The following is a 24,698-nucleotide window of genomic DNA, read 5'->3' on the forward strand; positions in this document are numbered from 1 at the left end:
GAAAATGTTGACGGAGGACCAAAATGATCAAAATTCCATATGTGCAGGACCAAAATGATCAAATGTCCATATGTGCAGGACCAAAAAATCCAAAAGATAATGTTGACCGTTAGTTTTTAACGGAAATATTGACGGAGGACCAAAATGATCAAATGTCCATATGTGCAGGACCAAAAAATCCAAAAGATAATGTTTAGGACCAAAATCGTAAAATGGCTATATGTTCAGGACCAATTTTGGCCTTTACTCTAAAATAAAATAATTATGTTAAACAACACAAAATTTGACTTGATTACAGATTAGTATAATAATAATTATTATAAATTTATCGTTAATTATGGTGATTTATTATTATTATTATTATTATCAATCAATAATTTCATTCAGGTGGAATTTTATTTTAATTAATTAATATATTTTTATTGATTATCATTTAAATATTACATTTATTAAATAATTGAGTTCAACAGAAAAATTAAAAATAGTAGTACTACTACTAGTATTTATTTTCAGTCTAAAATTTCCTTTCGGACAACTCTAGAAAATATATTTTTAGTTTAAATCCAGAGTGGTAGCTTTAGAGAATTGTCTCACTATACATTATATTGCTTTACTTCATCGTATATTTATTTTCAGATAAAATCCAAAAGTGGTAGCATCTCACTATACATTATATTGCTGCAATATTTTTTTTATATAAATTTATCGGATTGCTTTCTTAACTCCAACATTTGTACTAGTAAATTTATTCTTAATGAAAATCCCAACTTTCAAATTTATATGGTAATATAAGTATAATAGTTGTTAGATATTACTAGTATTAAACACCATTCACCATGAACTAATAAAACTTTTAGTACTACAAAAAGTATATATTTTAATTACTCCATAAATATTTAAATAATTAAAAAATCAAAATCCAATCCCTGCCTGCACCTCCATATAAATATTGTGAGTTGTGACGCATCGCATTAAAGAGCAAGAGTTCTTTTCCAGAATGAATTCCTCTTTACATTCTTCCTCTCCCACAAAAATATTAAAATCAATCCCATAATCATAAATTCTTCCCCGAAAATCTCCCTAAAAACAAAATCATCCTTTACCCTTAAAATAGATTGAAATCAATGGACGGAGCATGCTGCACAGCTTCTTCCCCAACGTCGTCGCCGGAGATTCCGAAGCGGCAGCCGGAGAAGCCCTACCGAGGCATACGGATGCGCAAGTGGGGGAAGTGGGTGGCGGAGATACGCGAGCCGAACAAGCGCTCCAGAATCTGGCTCGGCTCCTACTCCTCCCCCGTCGCGGCGGCGCGTGCCTACGACACCGCCCTATTCCACCTCCGCGGCCCCTCCGCCCGCCTCAATTTCCCCGAGTTCGTTTCCAAGGACGCCGCCGACGGCCTATCCGCCGCCGCGATCAGGAAAAAAGCCACCGAGGTCGGCGCAAGAGTCGACGCGATGCAAACTGGATCGGGCCGGGCCTCGGAGAAGCCCGACTTGAATGAGTTTCCCTGCCCGGAGACCTCGGAGGAAAATTGAATTAGTCTGATTATGGGATTTTTTTTAATATTCGCGGGAAAATTAACTGTATTTTCTTGAATTCGATTTATATAAAGAAAAGATAATTGTATAAAAGGTTGTACGTAGGGAAATAATTATTGATGCGTCCAAATTATTTAAATTCTGATCAATAATAGTATGGGCTATTTTATGATGAATACACGGGAATATTTTGTATGTGGATGAATTCTCTGTTCCATTCAGTGTGTGATGGCCTACTTTTGTGGATTGCAACTTGATGAGAGGATAAGCTAGACAAAATTTTTAGTAATATTATACTCCTTTCTATTCCATAATAATAGAACTATAAAGAAAAAGTGATTGACACAATATGCGAGTTTAAGATAAATTAAATTGTGATTTAGAGTGCCTAATGATGTTGTATTAGGGAATAGTATGGCATGACACGACTAATCAATAATTATTGCTTTTATTTTTATTATAAAAAAATGGCTGATAGTAATAACATTATAGGCAGCACTATCATTAACCTCTCTATCACTTGGTCAACTCATAAAAATTTGGATGAATGAATTTAAATTTATAAGCCACACTATTTTTCGGCCTCGAAACATTAATCTTTTGAAATTTATAATAATTGGATAATACAATAAATATGACTTATATTATTTTGAAATTGTAAATTGAAATCAAAAGCAAATCTGAAGATGGCCTATCCTCTTTATATGTTAGTGGAAAAGGAGACGTCGTACGTTTATTTTACCATACAATAATCTTTTTTGATGTATGTGTTGTTAAAAGCAACCTTGTTTTAAATAAATAAGAAAATAAAAGAATAGATAGTACCAAAATTTGATAAAATTTCACGATTTAAATGATTGTTAAATATAACATAAAATTACTATAAAAACAAATATCACATCAACAAAAATCCAAAAATTCAATGCTATACTATAACATTACATAAAAATGCATTATAGTACTAGTATTATAAATACCTAATGAAGTGGCTAATAAGTTGAAACCAAAGTCGAACTTGAAACTGGAGTCGAACTTGTAGAGATAATTGAGCTTGAAACTGTTTCAGGTCATCCTCACTCATAAGCGAAGTAGGATTTTTAATTTTTTGAAGTGAGCCGCTTTCTTCAATATACGTCAGCGATTGGATGATATTTTCCGCACAAGATCCCTTGAAAGTTAACGTTTTGTATCGTTTTGAGTAATCAGTTGTTGCATCTTTGGCTTCATAAGGACACTGCAAATATATATATTTATCCGTATGTCAGAAAATATGACATTGAGAAGATAAGTAGTACTAAAAATATATAGCAACCTTGAAAAAGAAGCACTGAAGACGAGGACATGCCGATATCACATGAGTCACTGGCAAAAGACAGGTATGCTCAACCAACAATTCTTTGAGATTAGGCAGTTGAGGAAACCCTTTCCCCAAAAGCTTGTTGGCATCGGGACCATTCAAGATAAGTTTGTGGAGTTGGGAAGTCAAGCAGGACAAGGTAGAAGTAAAATGGTGCATTGGATATCTTGGACCTGATATTCTTAAACATGCCTCAGCAAGTCTTGGAACATTCTTGAACCATAGTTGTCCCAGTCTTGCATCGACACTAACTTTAGAAAGATTTGGAGCAGAAATGTTAATGATAACGGATCCCGAAAAGTGGCTTGCAAGTATCCAAAGATCCTCCAACACGAGGGTTGCCCCGGAGATATGAACATCAGACGTCAAAATTGAATTCTCAGTTTCCTCAGGTAAGGGCAAATTGTTAGGAACAAGGAGATGTCTTCACCCCTTAATTTCATCATCATTAGAGACAAATTTTGGAGATATTTCATTGGTCTCATCTCTCCCACCAAATCTTGTAACACAACCGCATGCTTTACACTTTCACACCGGAAGTTGAAATCCAAGCTTTCGACTTGTCTCGACCACACAAATCCAAGCCATTTGGCGACTACGCTTTGTGCTGACTGGTTTACATAGAAATTAAGCTTGAAATGTTTCAGGAAGAAGGCTTGATTCGATTCAATAACTGAATTTACCATTTTGAAATACTTGCACGCCCCCACATCTCACGAATCGTGCCCTGTATAACTCCTTATTCGGTAGAGATCATCAGCGTCAAAAAAGTCGAGATAAGGAGTGTGCTTCCATCGGGATGAAAGAAGACTAGTGGACACAACATCTCTCAAGGATAGGAATGAGAGAATAGTGAGGATGACGTAACTCACTTATCCTGTCATCCCCAAACACTAAACCCTAAACAACAATATATATCAAAACAATCAAACACCTTAATTTAACACTAGTCATGAATATTTTTATTTTGAGTTACAAAAGGCTAACCTCTTTCTTTTGCTTCTTCGTACAGGGTTGCTGGTTTGATTCGATTCCATCCTTGAACGCCAAAGGGTAAAAGAACTTGTAAAGAAAACTGAAAAGCATGATTTTGGGAAAAAAATATAGGATCTAAACTCACGTAGTAACAACTTAAACTCTAAATCTGCATTTTAATTTACCTATATATTTGACCTAATTTCCTGATTCTAGCCGCAGCGCTATAGAGAAATTTGAGGGAAAAGGAGTGAATTCGTGTATAAAAATTTATTTGCAAGTATGAATTGTGAAGATTATTTATATTGGTGATTTTCAAGAATCAAATCAATGATTTATTTACTAATGTAAAAAATAGGAGAGGAAAATCAGCAATGGAATGTTATAACTAACTATAGAATATTTTTATTTTGAGTTACAAAAGGCTAACCTCTTTCTTTTGTTTCTTCGTACAGGGTTGCTGGTTTGATTCGATTCGATCCTTGAATGTAAAAGGGTAAAAGAACTTGTAAAGAAATCCGAAAAGCATGATTTTGGGATTGGTGGTGCAAAATATACACGACCCCCCAATGGCTCAGCTAGGGAGAAATTTGGGGGGAAAGGAGTGAATTCGTGTATTAGGGTTGGAAAAATATTTTATTTGCAAATATGTGAAGAATAATTATAGTGGTTAGTTTTTAGGATCAAAACAATGATTTATTTCCTAATGTAAATAATAGGAGTGGCGAATCAGCAAATGAATATTATAACTGACATGGGCCATATGATTATTTAAAATAATTAAAAAGAATTAAGAAAATAATATTATTATATGCACTTCCCAAAAAAAAGGAATGTATTAGAAATATGATTAATAATTTAATTGCATAAATAATTGTATCTATAAATATTCATTACAAAAATTTAATTATACCACAGTAAATTTGATTTACAAACCAATTTTTAAAAAGTAGTATACCTTTAAAGTCTAAATTATATAAGTATTTATTACAATGACTCAACTACTTTGGCACAACCCGAAAGAAATAAAAATTGTTGATTAGTATTGTTTGTTGACATGAATTTATTTTCAATTTTATTATCTTTAAATAAAAAAAATTAATAACAATAATATTTATAAAATAATAAATTATAGATATATTCAGAAGATTAATGAAAGCATAATCAAATAGTCCATAACATTCAAAGTATAATTTTTTTTAACAAACTAATTTTTTCAATAAATGATTATCATATAGTATTATAATAAAAGTACGAGGGGAAAAGAAAGAGTAAAATAAAAAAGAGGATAGAATATGTTGCCAAAAAAATTAAACAGACTTAACTACTTGGCACAGTCCGTAGGAATAAAAATCAACTACCTTCAAATGAAGGGAGTATAATTTAATTGGTTAGTGTATACTAAGATTTTAATATTTCAAAATATTTTGATTTTAAATTAATTATATATTGAGCATTTTATAATAATAATAATAATAATAATAATAATAATAATAATAATAATTATTATTATTATTATTATTATTATTATTATTATTATTATTATTATTATTATTATTATCATCATCATCATGATCATGTTTTTATCAATCTTCTTAATACAACATATAATTTATTTACTTAATTTTATTTTGTCACAATCTTATCCACGAATACCATCACCCGAACACTATCATTTTGTGTAATTAAATTTTAACATTTGTTGAAGTATGTGAGTAATGATTTGCTAGGCGCCTAGACTGAGCGACCAATTTAGGTGACAAGCCACGTCACTAAGGGTGTGCATTCGGGTTTCGGTTCGATTTTTTACCAAAACCGAACCAAAACTAAAAAACCGAATTTAGTTCGAAATCCAAACCGAACCGAACCCGAAAAACCGAAAAATCGAAACCGAAAAACCGAAAATCGAACTTAAAAAACCTAAAAACCCGAACAAAACCGAAAAAACCCGAAAAAAACTGAAAAACCTGAAAAATTAAATATAATATAAATATATATTTATATATGTGTATTTTATTTTATTTTATATATACTAATAAAATATTTATATATAATATAAAATTAATAATACATATAATATATATTATATAGTAGAATATATTAAAAGAATATATATATTATATATAATATAATATAATATAATATATTAAATTAATAGAATATATATATAATTCGGTTTTTCGGTTTTTCGGTTTTTTTCTTCGCCCAAACCGAACCGAACCGAACCGAAAAACCGAATTTTGTTTATTTTTAAAACCGAACCGAACCGAACCGAAAAACTGAAAAAACCGAACCGAATTTCAAAATTTCGGTTTGGTTCGGTTCGGATATTTGGTTTCCGGTTTTTTTCTCACCCCTACACGTCACTCGCTTTCTCACATTCCTTTTATTTTTCCTTTTTCTTTGTTATTCTCTAACCCTATCTTCCCCAACTTTCTCTAACTTCTATGTAAGGCTTCTAAAATCTCGTGTCACTCGAGAATGTGGACATCTTGAGTGGGGAACGGAGGGGTACCAAATTTATTTGTTAATGAGAATGGAAAACAACGTGTAAAACATCATGTTGTAATCTAATTATAGAGACACACTAATTGAGGAATTGCAAAGGATTATAATGTGATTGTATATCAATCGAGGAATTGTAGAAATTTTAATCAAGGAAATCGAACATCAAGTACTAATTGTATATCAATGAAAATTATGTTTTCACAAATTATTATCACAGCATAAACATATTGTTAGTGAATGGGAATTCTCTCTTCACTATTTATCAATGAACTTAAAAAACTTGAGTTGAACTTGATAAGATAATTCGAGTTGAAGATGATGCATATGCTCCCTATGAGCTTGCACATCAGTCTTACTCATAAGCGGAGTACAAGTTTTTATTTTTTGAAATGCATCGCAACAATCTGAAATATAGGTCACTGATTTGATGATGTCGGTCGCACAAGACCCTTGAAACTTTAGCATTTTGAGATGTTGGTGTGGACATCTTTCAACATTTGGTGTTGCATTTTCAACGTTGTCAAAAAACTGCATACATTCATACATTAAAAAAGCAAGTTTACTAAAACCTTTGCGTGATAGGCTGGAATTTGACCAAATTCCGAATATACCTACCTCGAACATGAACTCCTGAAGACAAGGGCATGCCGATATTACAGATGTTAGTGGCAAGAGACAGCCGTGCTCATACAATGAGCTATCTTTGTTGAAAGATATGAGTATTATTCATTCAACTTGTTCATATAATTACAATGGGTACGCCTCCTTTAAATAGGCCAAGGGTTACATAAAATTGGCAAGATTTGCCAAAATACTCATTCCCTAATTAATTTTTTTTCCTTGCTTACCTATTTTCCTTACTTACATATTTTCCTTTCTAACAATCTTTAACGACCAACTCCTTGAGATTAGGCATTTCAGGAAACCCTCCCCACAAAAGCTTCTAACAAAATAAGACAACCAATGTATACAAGAATAAACAATTAATCTGTGAGTGAGTGATGTCTTTGTTACCTTAGGGTATAATGTGAGAGAAAAGCTAAGCTTCTGGAGTTAGGAAGTAATGCAAGACACTGCAGAAGCAAAATGGAGCATAATATATCTTGAACTTTTAATTCCAAAAGTTGCCTCACTAAGTCTTGGAACATTCTTGAACCATAGTTTCCCCGGTCTTGCATCGACACTAACTATAGAAATATTTGGAGCAGATATGTTAATAACGGATTCCGTTAACGCTGCATTCACTTATCCAAAAATCCTCCAACATGAGGGTTGCACCGGATACATGAACATCAGACGTTAAAGATGAGTTTACGATAGACAGTTCCCTCAACAAAGGACAATTTCTTAGGAACAAGGAGATGTCTTCACCACTCACTTTCACACTTCTTAGAGACAAAGTCTTGAGATGTTGCATAGGTCTAATCTCTCCCAACAAATCCCCCAACACTAACATATGCTTTAGGCTATTGCAACATATGAACTTCAAGGTCAATCTCTCGACTTGTCTCGACCACACGAATTCGAGCCACTTGGTGATTGTGCCGTGTGCTGAGCTGTTTATGTAAAATTGGAGTCTGAACTCTTTCAGGAAAAGGGTTTGATGCGATTCAAGGACCGAATTCACCATTTTGACATTCTTGCACGTCGAAGCATCCCATGAATCGTGCTCGATTTCAGTGGTTTTGATGTTGTGATGACGATTAGTGTCGACAAAGTCGAGATTAGAAGTGTGCTTCCACAAATCCGGCCATCGGTGAGAAACAAGGCTAGTGGAAGCAGCTTATTTCAAGGGTAGGAGAGAGAGTATGCTCTGTATGATCTCATCAGGTAACTCACTTATCCGATCAACCACTCCCTTATCACAATATAAATACATATATCAACAATCATCAACATTTTTTATACATATATTTCAGCTACAATTAGTAATAGAAAGCTAACCTCTATCCTTCTTGTAGAGATCGGACTAGTCCGGATTTACTAATTACCGATAGCTCTTTGTTCTTGTACAAAAGAGCTCAGCCAAACTCTCAACCACGCGGCTGATTTAACCAATATTATAGGTTTGATTACAAGTAATATAACCTAGCTATTACAAGTCTTGACAGAAACCCTAGCTAGTTCCTTAAGAAATCACCGCCTGCACACTTAAAGAAACCAGTTAGTAATAACAAACAAGATCCTCTCGGATCTAAGATATTACAACTGAAATGAACAAGAAACACAGAGAAAACTGAATAGATCACAACAAATGGCTCAGCCACCCTCCTATAGTCCAGATCTATTCACCAGAACCCTAAATCCAAAGGAGTATCGTCGACTCTGACCAGAGATTCACCTCTCACCGTCAATACCGACTCACCGCAGCCCCTTCACACCGGATCTAGTGCCGCAACACACAGCCTCACACCTATTCTCTCCATACAAAACCCTAGGTCTCACAAACGCAACCGTCAACCGAAGCAGTTGCCTTCACCGGTCAAAACCAAAGTCAATCACACCACGGAACAGTGAAGGACTCAAGAGAAACCGGCGGAGAAGTCATCGGAAAAGAAGAGAGAAGAGAGAGAATTCACTAAATCGAGTGAATAGAGAGAGAGCCAAGTGAAAAGTGAGAGGCAAACAACCATACACATCACACATAACAAACAACTTCACAATCCAACGATGCAGGAGCATGATCCCAGTGAAGGAGCGACGTGGCAGCCATCCAACGGTGGAGAGGAAGAGTCACGGGCTAAAGGGCTCGGTCACTTGGGTCAAGCCCAAACAATTCTGCATTGGGCCAGAATTAAATCACAGCCCAAATAAATGTCCACCAACGTATATTCAACACTTCTTTTCTTATGCTTGTGTTGTTTGCAAGGCTCCTGCTGGTTTGAGTTGGTTCCATCCATCAATTTCTACACAAAATCATAAATTTTTAGAAAAGGGAAGGATTGGTTAACTCATTTCCAATACAAAAACTAACTAATTTTCACACAGAATGTATGTAACAAAGATAACAGAATTAAAATAATATATTCACAAAAGTCATACAAAAATTGCATAGACATGATGTAAGAATTCGATAAAAACCTGAGAAGAGCGACAGATAGGTTCATCGATAAACAAATCCTAATCCTAAATTAATATGGTATAATTATGTATGAATAGGGACAGTGTTTGTGGCTGATGGGATGGGCCTTCTAGAGATCAGATTATTCAAATGAAAATAATCGGAATTTCCAATTTCAATGTTAGGGAAAGTTAATGTAAAATCTCAGGATTCCTTTTCTACAATGTGATGGATGTTGGAAAGTTTCATAAAGCTAGTATGGAAATAGAAATCAAGGATGAATGAAGGGATCAAATCGATTTATCAAAGTTAAATGATTATTATTTATTTATTGATCCTAAAGAATGCCTTCTTACTATTTGTACGTGTATATTAGTCCTTTTAAATAGGCCATAAATCACGCCAAAGAATAAAGCATGCATGGACTCTTCTTCGTTTCATTCATTCTTCCATCAACATGTGGGTTTTTTCACATGTTGAGTCCGGAATATCGTGAAAACATAGTCTAATATGTATGATTTTTAATCTTGACCGTCATTTTTTCCTCATCCAATGAATAAAATATGTAGAGTTCTAGGTTCTACACTTAAGAATGGTTCTATCTTTAACGCAACCCTATCATGTGTTGTCCGACAAAGGAAACGGTTTTTCAGTTGGTCCGACCATCCTTCTCTCTCGGCCGAAGCCGTCGAAAATGGATGGCAGAGATTCGCTTTGGTTGCAGGTGATGACGGAGAGGGAAGCAATGTGGAGATGAGTTGGGAGGTTTTCGATGAATCCGTAGATTATATGCAGAAAATAAGGCTGGCCCAAACGACGTCGTTTTGTTTGGTCCGCGCAGCACTGCCGTTTCCGGGCCCACAGTTTGCAAATACATCTTTCCCAAAGGAAGCATATTTTGAGATTAGGGTTTTGCCTAATCATGGTGAAGAAATGGAGGTGAAAAACAAGATTACACAAGAGAAATTGGAAGAGGTTGAGGTCGAAGATGAGAGTTTTTTGGTGGCTATAGGTTTGATTGGAGGAAGTGATTCACATTTCCCATTGAATAATCCAGGCAGCTTTCTGGGATCTGTTGGCTTTGATTCTACTGGTTCAGTCTATCTTGATGGTAATTCTTCAATCCTGATTACATTATTTTTTTAAATATTTTTTTGGTTTATTTGCATTAAAAGAGGGTTTATGTTAAAAACATTAGATGAATTTTAATTGTTAGAGACATTATTCATTTAGGTCAAACTTTATTTATCATCATTTGATATAGTAAATCTTGGAGAATTAGGTCAAATTTATTGCTGAGTAGATTACGAAATTCAAAATCTGGTTTGACTAATTTGAAAAAGGGAATTAATATAAATTTTCTGTTGTTATTATAAAGTAAATAATGGCTATTAAGATTTGCAAAATGATTAAAAAAGTTACTCTTACATTATTATGAATAACCATGAAACTCTTTGCTTGTGAACTGATCATATTTTTTCCTGCAATCCACAACTACGTACTAAATTTTTAGGAGAAACTAGTTTATTCGTTGACCATACTCTAAATATTTTCATTTATATTTTTATGATTACTTATCATCTTTACAATAACAAAATGGGCCAAATGTGTATATAGTATTTGTAAGCTATTAAAATTCGCAGTTTGTAAATGAAGTTTTGTGACAAGGCACCGCTTCTCTCGAAGTTACACGCTGAGTTTTTCTTAAAAGAGAATTGAATTGCGCCTCTAAGTATTCTCTACCTACAGGAACGAAGCTCGTGGGCAAATCCGAAAATGGAGAATGGGGCAGGACAGGAAACGTGATTGGTTGTGGTTTCGATCCAAACCATAAAAGAGAGGAGGAATTCGGACACCCGCTATATCCGACGGTCACTGCAAACGGCGACGTTTCAGTCGTGGTAAATCTTGGTCAGAGCCCTTTCAAACATGATCCCGCGAATTCGCGCAGAATTCAGAACCCATGCTTCATGAACAAGAATGCAAGCACAAATACGGCGCCGTTCAATGAATTGGATAGTCAAGAGCTCTTTTCCATGGGAAAAATCGATGGCAAATGGAAGCAATGGTGTAACGAATAATACAATAAAAGAGAATGTGATCAGATGTCTGAAGCTGATCTCTTTGAAATCGTTACCAAATAATTTTATTTTTCCACGTTTTTGTAAATGTTGAATATTTTTCTTCTACTATTACGTTTGGGACATATTACAATTGTTATAAATTAAATGTTGTTGGTGAACTTGTCAAAGATAAAATAAATCAGAACATTTGAAATTAAATAATAATAATAATAATAATAATATAATTGGTATGGGCTGATTCTAAATGCAGTATTTCGAAGGAAAATGATTAAAGTGGATATAGGCTTATATGTAACGCATGCATATATATTGGGTAAGACTGAGAATTGGGCTCTATTTCTATAAAAGAATAGGATTAGGCTTTAAAACAAATCCAAGTATTGGGCTTGTTTTTATTTATTAAAATAAAAGGGATTGGGTTATGATATGAAATTCTCAAGTAATGGATAATATATTGGTTTGCAACCTTTGACAATTTAATTAGATCATTGAGCAACTTATTCAGTAAGATATTTTTACAATCAATTAATTGGCATGAGTGCATGACGAATAGGAGTGAACATTTGGATTTCGGCTCGGATTCTTGCCAAATCCGATCCGATCCAAAAACCAAAATTTTATAAAAACTAAATCTAATTTGGTATGAATTGTTTGAAAATCTGAAAAATCCAAACTATGAAATCTGATCTGAAAATTCCAAAATTAATATATAAGAAACCTAAAAATCCAACACCAAAAATACAAATTTTTTTAAAAATCTAATACCAAAATCCAAAAATCTAATACTCCTATCAAATATCATTATAATCGTTCAACACCGAGATTTTATAGTATTTGTTAGGTTTATAAACCATAGACCAGGCGAAAAACTAATGTAGTAAGTATTTGTATAAAATCACTAAGTATAGACTAAATTGGTAAGTCACTAAGTCACTACGTATAGACTAAATTGGTAAGTCACTAAGTATTTGTATATAAAAAAAAAAATAATAATAATGATAAAGAGATGATCTTTAATCAAAATTCAATATATATTGCTTTAAAAAGTAGCTATGACAACCGGATATGTAATTATATTGATCTTAAATCATCATTTCGTTTTGTTTTAATTGTGTGCGTGATCTAATATATCAGTTTTCACTATATATGTTGACATTAAATGTTATGAAATCATTAGTTTTCACAAAAGTAGACCTATTATGAAGCAAGACATAATCCTAACCATGAAATTAGAAAACAAAACTATCATGTGATGCCAAAAGGGGTATTATAGTTTTAGGAATGTTGGAATAAAGCATTTTCATGCATGCTAAAAGGTGGTGGCCAATCATAGAATTTGGCAATGGTAATGGTGATGGCACTGTTTCAAGAATTTTAGTCACATCAGTTATCATGTGGTTTTTCTTCATGGTCTAATCATAATGCTTTGCTGGCTATATGTAAGTATGCAGGGACGGATCCAAGAATTTATATGAAGAGGGACAAAAATATGTATTCACAAAATTTAAGAGATTTAAAGAGGGGCAATTAGTAAGAAATTAAAACAAATATATTTTACATGTATAGTTTATGTATATGTGATGAAATTTGAGGTGGGGCATTTGCCCATGCTAACTAGTAGCTAGATCCGTCCCTGTAAGTATGTAACTTATATTTATGTAAAATAACCAATAAAAAGCTTGTTGTAAATGGTAGAAATATGTAAAGGGAAATAGAGAAAAAGGATTAGTAATGTTTCAATTAGGAGTGATCCATTGTTGTGTTGTGCTGTGTGTATGATAGAAACTGTGATAGATATTATGATACCATATGGTTTTATTTTTATAGTACCAAAAATGCTTAGAGCCAAAACTTACATTCCATATGATTTTCCCATTGTTGTGCAGTTTTGAAGATTAGGTTCATTAACTATATATATTATCATATCGAAATATATGGAAATTGTGGGTGGATGCATTTGATAATTTAAGATACTAGAAATTATGTATGTACAAAGTATGTAAGTTGGAAGAAACTAATTAATTATGGAGTACCAGTCATCAATCATTACTGATTTTTGTTTGCTAGTATTTCCAACAAATTAGTCTTAGGTTGTACGCAATTAACTAACCGTACACCATAATGCATGTAACAGGTTGCTCATATTAATAAATACTTCATCCTTAAACGAAAAATAGAGCACATTTAAGAAAATAAATTTTTTTCTTATATCTTACTTTTTCCCCTTCTCTCTTACTAATAATATGGACCCCACATTTCTACTAACACTATTTCTCTCTTACTTTTTTCCCTTTTCTCCCACTTTACCAATTCCACTTTAAAACTGTGTCATTCATCAATAAATTTATTGTTTGTGTGCCGACATCTCAAACTACTGTTGTCATGAATTGACTTCCCTCCAAGTCCAACCATCCAAAATTAAGCAATATTTCTATTTACATATACTATAATTTTAATTCACTAGACGATAAAGCACCGTCCAAGAAATTCATCGAAAATTAATTAAGATATTCTTAATTTTAATTTCGTTGGTTAACTTCTATTTTTCATTAATGAATGCATTTTGTAATATGTTTGAAGAGAGGAAAATGAGATTATGTGTGTGTAAACAGAAAATTATGAATACATGACATATAAATATTCGAAATAATTTGATTACTCAAATGACCATTATCTACTTTATTAATAAGTCATGATCTCTCAATTGAAGTCCGAAGTTAGGTGTTATAGTCGATGAAGATTTAGAACTTCTATATTCTTGATGGATTTTAATTTGGATTTATCACCTAACTTTCATTACAGCTGAATTAATTAATATTCGAGAAAGATTTGTTAAACATGTTATACATAATTAGTACATGCGCCGATGTGCATTATGCATCCAGTCATCCAGATGCATTCCTTCATCTTAATTACTACTCCTTTTTCTCTAATTGAAACATTCAAAACCATAAATTTCCTTCCTAAATCATAAGTTCACAACCATAATTATGTAGGGTTTGCATTTTCAAATTTCAACAAAGAAGTGAACAATTAATTTCTTTAAATTTTGCTTCAAAATCGTTATTGCAACATAAAGTTTTGACCAAATTGGATTCAATATATAATTATTTAAGATAAGAGTAGGTGCATTAATTAGGTAGGATAAATGATGCATTTATAACATACTACTATTAAAGTGGACACTGGTCGTCTAGCTAGCGGGGTCGAGACTACTAACCGTTTAATATTTTTGTCCGTTTAATATTATAAGGTAAGTTATTTATAACAATTTTTGTAAGCCAAGTCATTATACTAACTAATTCTCAAGACTCAACGTTGACTTCTCTTTTCAATTTATGTAATGTAATAAAACAAAAATTACACCATCGAAATGGTGAGCCAGAGCTACGACATCACCAAAAATAAAATTAGTGAAAGTCTGCTAATGTTATGTACTAGTATAACTTTAAAAAGTACTAGAAAAAATGTGAAGTCTGCGTTTACGAATTTTCTAACAAATACTAGTAATTCTTTGTAATTGATTGAAAATAATTACTCAAAATAAAGAAAAAGAGAAAATAATTACACAAAAGCGCGAAATGAAGAATCTCTCTCTCTCTAAAGAGTAAACAGTGTAATTTGGCTGTCTTCAACACTTGTCTCTCTCTCTCTAGTCTATAGATGCTGTGTCATTTTCTGCTGCGAGAATCACTCGCGCGATTCTGATAACTGAATTCATACACCATTTTTGCTTCGTCGATGGCAGCTGCCGAAGATTGCTGTGTCAAAGTCGCAGTCCACGTCAGGCCGCTCATCGGACTCGAGAAGCTACAGGGTTGTAACGATTGTGTCTCCGTACTACCCGGGAAGCCGCAGGTACTACAATCGCTCTCGATGAAATTTGGGGTTTTTTTCCAACACTTTCACCGGGAGGAAAATAAATTGCGATTTTGATGCTATGAATTTGATCCTTTGTTGGTTGCTCTATGAGTATGGGGCCAGCTTTATGATGCTGGAAATCACGATTTGTTGAAACGCTGATTTTCAGCTTTTTCTCGATTTTGGAAGTGTTTGATGGGATATGCATGTTGCTCTTTATGATGCTAGAGTTCTGTTTCTTCGAATTCACAATTTTTACAAAAAGCTGCACCAGTAAATTTGGATTTTGGCACCCAATTTTGTTCTAAGTTGCATAGGATTTCGGTTTTGGGTTAGTATGAATGTGGTTTAGAGTTCCTTTATGCTCTCCACATCTAGTTTACACTGACACAGTAAGCCTTTAGCTTATTCTTGCAATCTTGCTTTTATTTCTGCTGTGAAATTTCAGAGTATATGATGCTTCACTTAAGCTGCAAGAATGTGAATTTATCCACAAAAAAGTCTTCTTTTAGTCTGAGATTAATGTATGTCTATCATGTTACTAAAGAAACAAGATTTTTTTTTGTATTTTATGCATTCGTTTTTCTTTGTTTATTGTTTTACAAGCATACCCTTCCTGGAGGGAACACTACGATCATTTTGTTCATGCAAAATTTTTCAATGCTTATGTGGGAAAGAAACTAGATCCATGTATGTGTGGGTGGGATTGTTTTGTCATATTCACCCATAATACTAAGTGTTTTTTGTTTTTTGTGATATAAGAAAATAAGAAGAAAGGGCAAGCAATAGTTTCTTAGAGGTGGCATCCATAGAAAGTATTGTAAAAATCAAGAGATAAGTATTCTTGGTACTTTTGAGCTATATTAATCCATTCTCCGTCTTGTTAGTGATGTAACTGTCTCTATTTTCCCCTTTATTGTTAGTGACGTATCTGTCTCTGTTTCCCCTTTAGTACATTGGGTGCCTTATTCGTAGTTTTACATTTTTGCTTATTCACTTTGCTGACTATATACAAGAACACAAAGACATGTTATATATCTGTCTGGTTAAAAAAATATGGTTTTGTGGTTGCTGTAGGTCCAAATTGGCTCCCATTCATTTACATTTGATCATGTTTATGGAAGTACTGGTTCTCCTGCAGCGGCAATGTACGAAGAATGCGTAGCTCCTTTGGTTGATGGTCTATTTCAAGGTTATAATGCTACTGTTCTTGCCTATGGACAGGTGCGTCACGATCTGGTGTAACTTTTTTATGAATGAGAATCAACTTTACGATGCCCTGTCGCTGCAATTAGTCTGTAATCTCTAGTTTCCTGAAATGCTATATGTTGCAGACGGGGTCTGGGAAAACATATACCATGGGTGCTAGTCTCAAAGACGGATGTCAAACAGGATTAATTCCCAAAGTTATGAATGCATTATTCCGCAAGATTGAAAGCCAGAAAGGTGACACTGAATTTCAACTGCATGTTTCCTTCATTGAGGTTTGTCCAATAATCCTTTCCAGATTGTACTATAGCTGATCGGGTACGGACAGGTCAGTTTACGGGCATGGGCTCAGTTTCACATCATTTCTTTTTAACAGATGTCTGAACCTTTTGTGTTAGGATTATCTCATTTAGACCAGTGTATGATTTTTTCTTGCCTCTCTGTCTGAACCTTTTGTATTAGGATTTCTGATTTCATGATTTCTACTTATACTGTCTCAGTCATATATGTTCTGATGTTCATATTCTTGAAGTTTCGTGAATGATACAGTTACTTTGTCTAAAAACCAATGATGGCAATGTTTTTCTTGTAAGTGAGTCTTTTGTGTTTGTGCAGACTTGTCGGGATGTCTTATGTTGTTCCTGGTGTATACTGACACCCCATTTATACATGGCACTTGGATATACACAACATTAGAAATACAAGATTTCTGATGGACACTATCATTATTTAAATACAAGATTCACAAGGAGGAAGTAAGAGATCTCCTAGACCCTAGTTCTTCCAGCAAGCAAGAGACAGCAAATGGAAATGCTGCAAAAATAACTACCACTGGGAAACCGCCAATTCAAATTCGTGAAACGTCAAATGGTGTGATTACACTAGCAGGATCAACTGAATGCAGTGTGAAAACTCTCAAAGAAATGGCTGATTGTCTGGAGCAAGGATCACTAAGCAGGGCAACTGGGAGTACAAACATGAATAACCAATCGAGGTATACATTTATTTTGTTTTCTCATGTTACGCCTACACATCAGCCTTTTCCTATTCTTATTCTGTAACCTCATAATAAGTAAGCAGTAAATCTATCTTGAGTTGCTACGGTGGAAATTCTAGATGAAAATCATACTCAGTTGTTGAATGAGATGATTTGTCCATGCAAGCGAAGTCATGAAAATTTATGCGGCTCTATCATGACATGTCTTTAAATTTACTTTAGTAAACCTAAACTTCATCTCATAAGTGGGAATTCTCAGACATGTTCAAAAATCTTTAGCATTCAATATATATTTGGAAAACTAATGCTGGATCCGTTAACCTAGATTTTTTAAGCAGTTTCTGAGAGTAATAATTTTTTTCCTTCTCTTTCTTTCACACTCTTACACAGCCGCTCTCATGCCATCTTCACCATTACAATGGAGCAGATGCGCAGGCTTCATCCGGGCGATTCTAGTGCCAGCAATCTGAGTGATTGTATGACAGAAGAATATCTATGTGCCAAGTTGCATTTGGTGGATCTTGCTGGATCAGAGCGTGCCAAGAGAACAGGCTCTGGCGGTCAACGTTTTAAGGAAGGTAACTATCCCTTGAAATATGCCTTGCAAATATATGTGCTTTTATTTTGAAGCAAACTCTACATACAGGAGTTCACATCAACAAAGGTCTTCTTGCGCTTGGCAATGTTATAAGTGCACTCGGCGATGATAAAAAACGGAAAGAAGGTCTTCATGTGCCGTATCGAGACAGCAAACTTACGCGGCTTCTGCAGGTTTGGTCTATCTAGATTCAGTTACCAAAGGAAAAGAGTGTTACTATAGCTGTATATTTTAAAGAACTTTTTCAGGAAACTATCTCCATCTCTTGTTGCTTCAAAATCTGTAATCTTATGTTCTTCTCTATAACAAGTTTATCATATATGATATAAACTTGGTGCCTACAACATGAACCTTTTTTAAGCTAAAGTTGCTTAGATATTTGGTTATCTGCAGGATTCTCTTGGTGGGAACAGCAGAACAATAATGCTAGGTAATATTATTTTATAAGTTGTTCTCAAGGAGTATGTTCGTTATAATCTTATATGGTCCCATTTCATATTAGTTAAGGCTTACTTATCTGGTGCACTTCTATACATTTTTTTCTCACTCCAGTGTTTACCCATTTTTACAGCATGCATCAGCCCCGCAGATATAAATGCGGAAGAAACTCTCAACACTCTCAAGTATGCTAACCGTGCTCGTAATGTCCAAAACAAACCTGTTGTAAGTTGATATCTCTTGCTTGAAGCTGCTCATATTTTGGTTTGGCATTTCCACTGTATAGAGATGGATACTTAAATACTTTCAAGAAGAAGTTTGCTGTGTCCAAGTGATCATTTGGTTCTCGATTACCAGATTAACAGAGATCCAGTATCCAGCGAAATGCTGAAGATGCGTCAACAGTTAGAATATCTGCATGCAGAACTCAATGCACATGGGGGTGGAGTTTCATTTGATGAATTACAGGTTAGTGCAGCATCTAGTTTTTACTTTTTTCTTTGTATGGACTTCTAGGAGAAGTAAATTCCCTAACTGGATGACCCACCAGTCTAAAGCTTATATTTGTTTCTTTTCTACCATTTTCTTGTGTTCCTTATACTTAATAATTAGAAGACAGTTCTTTATTTTCCGCCACTCATGCCTTTAAATAACAGAAAAGTACACATAATATTTTTATCTTTCAAGAACTTTGAATTTATGATATTCTGTTTTCATCTAATTCTGGATTCAGTTATTCAACCAAAGTTCACTTTATTTCACATTAAGTTCTATGTGATGGGTTTTTGGCTGTACTAAAGAGTGTATAGTTCCATTTAAATTGATTTATCAATAAAACTTCTATATTTCTCCACAGTTGCAGAAATTTTAGATTAATGGATAACTATCTTTAAAAATATGTGTTATTTATTATCCCAGTGATATTCGGGATCAGAGTTATCTTGATTGTAAGTTTCCACCTAAATAATCTATTTATTTGAGAAATCCATAGACTACAGGTAGAGCTTTAATTGTGCTAAGACTGAGACATGCAGTTTCTTAAGGATAGGATTGCTTGGCTTGAGTCCATTAATGAGGAGTTGTCTCAGGAACTTAGCCAGTTTCGTAATGGAGATGGTCATGTTAAGCAACGTGAAGCAAGAACTAAAGTGAGTTAATGTCTTAAACACGCAATGTCAAACTCTTCATGTGTACATAGAAGCACAAAATTAGTGTGTAAAAAGTAAAACTAACTCAAATCCTCAGGTCCGCAAAAGTGGTGCCACCAAAAACGAAGGTCTCAAGAGGGGGTTGCAGACTATGGAGTCCTGTGATTATCAAATGAGTGAGAGCAGTATGTTTCTCTTTGCTAGAAGTAGCTTCCGGCTGGATGTTATTTCTTTTCATATCAGTGAAACATAGCTAAAGTTATTGATAGAGAAAGTGAATAGTCTGTATTATTTATTAGTCAAATTTTATGTCCATTGAGAGAATAAAATCACTTTAGGAATTATATTTTGAGACTCAAATGATATTGTTTGCAGGTGATCCTGGAGATGTCGATGAAGACACAGCAAAAGAATTGGATCATACCTACTTTCAGAATAATATGGATAAAGAATTGAACAAGTTAAATCGAGAACTAGAGCAAAAAGAGGTGCTCTCCATTCCCAATTCATGTTGTAACCTCTATGAGAACTTCTTGTTTCTTTTCTGATAACTCCATTAGTTGCATGAGTAGTAAACTGAGTTTAGAGGAGTTAACGTAGCATTCTATTCATACATTTTACTCCCTCTGTCCACCAATAGAAGTCTCAATTTGCCATTTTGGTCCGTAAGCCATAGAAGTCTCATTGTACTTTTACTATACATTTTAAGTAGGCCCCACATTCCATTTATTTATTCTACGCACATTTCATTATAAAACTAATACTACTATGTAAAAGTGTGAAGCTCATTCCATTAACTTTTACAACTCACATTTTACTTATAACCCGTGCTGGAAAAAAGTAAGACTTCTAATAGCAGTCGTAGGAAGTACCCATTTTTTGTGAGTCGAGATCGAATGTAACTCACTACCGTTATACTATAACAATATTGCAGTCACAGATGAGACTTTTTGGAGCCTACGACACTATGGCTCTAAAACAACACTTTGGAAAGAAAATTTTGGAACTTGAGGAAGAGAAAAGGACTGTGCAGGTCTTGCAAGAAACAAGTTACTGTATTTATGTTTTTTGATCTTTTTGTTTTCTGTTATAAGTCTTTGATGATTTCAACGTATGTGACGGCTGCAGCGTGAGAGGGATCATCTGTTGGCAGAAGTAGAAAATCTTTCAGCTACTTCTGACGGATATGCACAAAAACTGCGAGACGCTCATGCCCAGAAGCTAAAAGCGCTTGAAAACCAGGTTTTGGCCATTTTTCTCTCACAACATAAACTTATAATAAACCATCACCTTGTCACACTGTGATTGTATATTTAATTCCCATATATATGACATAATGTGCAAATCAGATACAAGATCTTAAGAAGAAACAAGAGAATCAGGTTCAACTTATAAAACAGAAACAGAAGAGTGACGATGCGGCTAAAAAGTTAAAGGAGGAAATACAATGCATGAAGGCACAAAAGGTCATATTTTGGTGTTCGAGATAAAATTATGGGTTCTATTGTTTATTAGTATGATTCTTCCATTCACATTCTTGATATTTTGACTGTCGTAAGTTCAATTGCAGCATAAGATAAAGCAAGAAGCAGAGAATTTTAGACAGTGGAAGGCAACTCGAGAAAAGGAATTACTACAGGTGTTCAGCTTGCTCTGGATTTTAGGAGTACATTTTCCGCTGCACTACCCCTACGATAAACTCCATGGATGATGTTTCCTTCGAACCACTTCTTACCATCTTTTTAGTTATTACTTAGGCATGGAAATGTTTTGTATGCAGTTAAAGAAGGTGGGCAGAAGAAATGAGTACGAGAGACATAAATTGCAAGCTCTCAATCAGTGCCAGAAAATGGTGAGCATAATTGTCGGACTTATGTGTCCCTGGACCCATAACTGCTAGCTTCGAACCTCTTTGCTAATAGAATTTTTCCCCAAAGTCTTGAATTTCGATAAATGCATATTTGCATAAATTTATACATCTATTGTTTGACTTTGCAAATAAGATTACTTTTTTAGTCTAAGTAATGTATTGTCCCCAAAGATCAACTTTTTACCTGTAAATCTAAAGAGTAATTATTGTACCTATTATGGAAGCTTGCTAACCCGTTTATTTCAGGTTCTCCAAAGAAAAACTGAGGAAGCTGCAATGGCTACAAAGAGGTTAAAAGAATTGCTCGAAGTTCGTAAATGCTCAACTCGGGAAAACTTTGGTAGGTATTTTTCTTGGATACATAAGTTTATGTTTTCATAAGTACAACTTAAAAAAAATCCAGCAAATTAGTTCTTTTTGTTTTTGTCCCCTCTTACCAATATGACATTCTTTGCAGTTAATGGTAATGGAAATGGAAATGGAATGAGTGGGCAGGTATACTACTTTTCTTAAATTAGGTATCTTCTCCTTTTCTACCATTATAACAGACTATTAATATAAGGTTTTATTTCCAGAGCAATGAAAAACCCTCACAGCGATGGCTTGATCATGAACTAGAAGTAATGGTCAATGTTCATCAAGTTCGTCACGAATATGACAAACAAAGTCAAGTGTATGCAATGCTAACTTTCTTTTTAATCACTTAAGTTTTTGGATATTCTTGCCTGGCTCAAGCACACCTCTGGAGTGTCCTTGACATCCAAATACGGCATTATTTTGTTAAGCCTTGCTCGTCTCATGTCCAGAAAAGCTGCATTGGCAGAAGAGTTGGCTGTTTTGAGACAAGTTGGCGAAATTGTTTCCAAGGGTGTCAGCCCTTCTAGACAAAAAAATGGTGCTTCCAGGTGAGCTATAACCGTATTTTTGCACTATATATTTAACTGCACTGAGAAATCTAGAAAATAATACTATTGTTCTTGAATCAGGGGTATCTTTGATGTCACCAACTGCAAGAATGTCAAGAATTGCATCTCTTGAAAGCATGCTGAGTATTTCATCAAATTCACTCGTTGCAATGGCTTCACAGCTATCAGAAGCTGAAGAACGTGAGCATAGCATCAGTAGCCGTGGACGCTGGAACCAGCTCCGTTCTATAGGGGATGCCAAGAACCTACTCCAGTATATGTTCAATCATCTCAGTGATGCAAGGTAGGTGAACTCAAGTTTCCTCGCCCCGATGAGAATTTCTGATTTTGTTCTGTATTATGATTCTTATATGTGCTCTTAATTAATCAGCTTTGTGGATTATTATGTGAATTGATAGGTGCCAACTTTGGGAAAAGGACACAGAAACGAAAGAGATGAAAGAGCAGATCAAGGAACTCGTAGTCTTATTACGGCAAAGTGAACTCAGACGAAAGGAAGTTGAAAAGGACCTGAAAAACAAAGATCAAGCTGCGCCTGTTGCAATGGCGACAACTCCCTCAGTATGATTTCCTTTTGTTTGTCTTAAAACGATCTCCTCTACGAGCAAAACGTGTCTTGACTGTTCTGTTGGTTCAGGTGAAGTCTCATAAACACACTGCCGATGAGATGAGTGCTCCGCTGTCCCCAGTTTCAGCTCCGGCACAAAAACAGCTCAAATACACAGCAGGAATCGCTAATGGGAAGCTGAGGGAAATAGCAGCATTCACGGGTCAATCACTAAAGGTTAAATCCTACACCTCACCTCTAAATCGGCATTGCTTACAGGTTACAGTACAGCATCCACTTTTCTAATACAATAGATTGTTGCTTCAAGTGCAGACGGATCAGTTGTCTACGAAGAAACTAGCAGTCGTGGGACACGGTGGGAAACTATGGAGATGGAAAAGGAGTCATCATCAGTGGCTCTTACAGTTCAAGTGGAGGTGGCAGAAACCATGGAGACTTTCAGAATCAATCAAACGCAATGATGAGATGATCGCGAGGGGCAGGCCCCGTCCAGCTCCCTCCGATGCTGTGTATAGAAATGGCCGCTAGCTTTGTATATCCCAATGACGTATATATGCTCCAGCTACAACACACGGTGCAAGGCTGTGCAATGGAATAAGTAGAGATGAAATTCATTCTTTCTCTATTCCTTTGACATTTAAATACATCTCACCTTCACCATTTTCTTCAACTCGAAGCATCTGGTGTCAGATCCCCATTCTTGTACATAGTTTTAGGTTTGTGGATATTGTATTCATTTTGTTAAAAGAGGTTAGTTCAAATGCTAGCAAGGATGATTCTTTCCATTTTTTAAGAAAAAAAGCCCAATTTGACCACGCAAACTTCCTAAATGCTTATCTCTAGCAATTGTATTTAAATCTTGAGAATTTGATAATATGGAGTGAAAAATTAAAATGTGAACTGTAGGAAGTGAATGGATATATATATATATAGGGAAATGATCAAAATAAAAATGCATTTAAATCCAGAAATGCAGCCCAAATCTTGGCCCTAGGATTAGATGATCTAATGGTCAATAATTAACCAAAAACACGGAAGGTCATAATTAAGCAATTTTAGGTCATATTATAATATTTGAGTTTAATGTCATGCTAAGATCATTTTAGGTCATGCTTTGTTAGCATGACCTAAAAACTAACTAACTATGACCTAAAAGTGCCCTGCGTATGATATTGTTCTGCGTTTCTGTATTAAATCTAGTTTTATATAGATCAAAACCCTATATATATATATATATATATATATATATATATATATATATAGGGTAGTGTTAATCTCCTTTTCCTCTCTTAGATTTAAGTTCCTTCTTAATTTGGGTCGTTGGATTTGGTGGATGGAGGGACCAGATGAAATCCCATTTTTTACTCCCGTGTTGCATTATATGGTGGATTTTGTGCATTATAAGGGTAAACTAGTAAAATAACTAAATTGAAAACGCCCAAAACAGAATGAGCGAATTTTCAGCGGAAATTTGACACAACCTTCCATCTACTCACACTCTCTCCCACTCCAAACGTCTATCCCTCTCTCCACGTCTCTGCAATTCGTCTTCCCATT

At 34.5% G+C, this 24,698-nt stretch overlaps 3 protein-coding genes across 5 annotated transcripts; all 3 read left to right on the forward strand.

Moving 5' to 3' along the window:
- Positions 1 to 957: 957 nt before the first annotated feature.
- On the forward strand, positions 958 to 1,717 carry LOC121754043 (ethylene-responsive transcription factor ERF011-like). Its single transcript, XM_042149371.1, has one exon. The coding sequence runs from the start codon at positions 1,125 to 1,127 to the stop codon at positions 1,536 to 1,538; it is 414 nt and encodes a 137-aa protein (XP_042005305.1). The 5' UTR covers positions 958 to 1,124; the 3' UTR covers positions 1,539 to 1,717.
- Positions 1,718 to 10,195: 8,478 nt separating this feature from the next.
- Positions 10,196 to 11,523, forward strand: LOC121754882. Its single transcript, XM_042150173.1, has 2 exons — positions 10,196 to 10,553; positions 11,192 to 11,523. The coding sequence occupies exons 1-2, from the start codon at positions 10,196 to 10,198 to the stop codon at positions 11,521 to 11,523; spliced, it is 690 nt and encodes a 229-aa protein (XP_042006107.1).
- A 3,602-nt stretch (positions 11,524 to 15,125) lies between these two features.
- LOC121755241 (kinesin-like protein KIN-4A) lies at positions 15,126 to 23,907 on the forward strand. 3 transcript variants are annotated; one of them, XM_042150521.1, is made up of 25 exons: positions 15,126 to 15,384; positions 16,465 to 16,611; positions 16,722 to 16,871; positions 17,337 to 17,590; positions 17,984 to 18,171; positions 18,240 to 18,364; positions 18,585 to 18,621; positions 18,763 to 18,854; positions 18,987 to 19,097; positions 19,664 to 19,777; positions 19,875 to 19,962; positions 20,153 to 20,265; positions 20,712 to 20,810; positions 20,906 to 21,019; positions 21,127 to 21,243; positions 21,348 to 21,416; positions 21,558 to 21,629; positions 21,894 to 21,987; positions 22,105 to 22,142; positions 22,223 to 22,320; positions 22,454 to 22,552; positions 22,635 to 22,856; positions 22,972 to 23,134; positions 23,211 to 23,357; positions 23,454 to 23,907. In XM_042150521.1, exons 1-25 carry the CDS (start codon positions 15,268 to 15,270, stop codon positions 23,667 to 23,669), a joined length of 3,084 nt encoding a protein of 1,027 aa, XP_042006455.1. In that variant the 5' UTR covers positions 15,126 to 15,267; the 3' UTR covers positions 23,670 to 23,907. The 3 variants fall into 3 exon arrangements, with proteins under 3 accessions (XP_042006455.1, XP_042006453.1, XP_042006454.1); XM_042150519.1 differs by lacking the exons at positions 15,126 to 15,384; positions 16,465 to 16,611 and having other exon boundaries at positions 16,722 to 16,833; positions 17,212 to 17,590; XM_042150520.1 differs by lacking the exons at positions 15,126 to 15,384; positions 16,465 to 16,611; positions 16,722 to 16,871 and having other exon boundaries at positions 16,911 to 17,590; positions 19,673 to 19,777.
- Positions 23,908 to 24,698: the final 791 nt, after the last annotated feature.

This window comes from Salvia splendens, chromosome 11 (genome assembly GCF_004379255.2).
Source record: "Salvia splendens isolate huo1 chromosome 11, SspV2, whole genome shotgun sequence".
NCBI classification, from domain to species: Eukaryota; Viridiplantae; Streptophyta; class Magnoliopsida; order Lamiales; family Lamiaceae; genus Salvia; species Salvia splendens.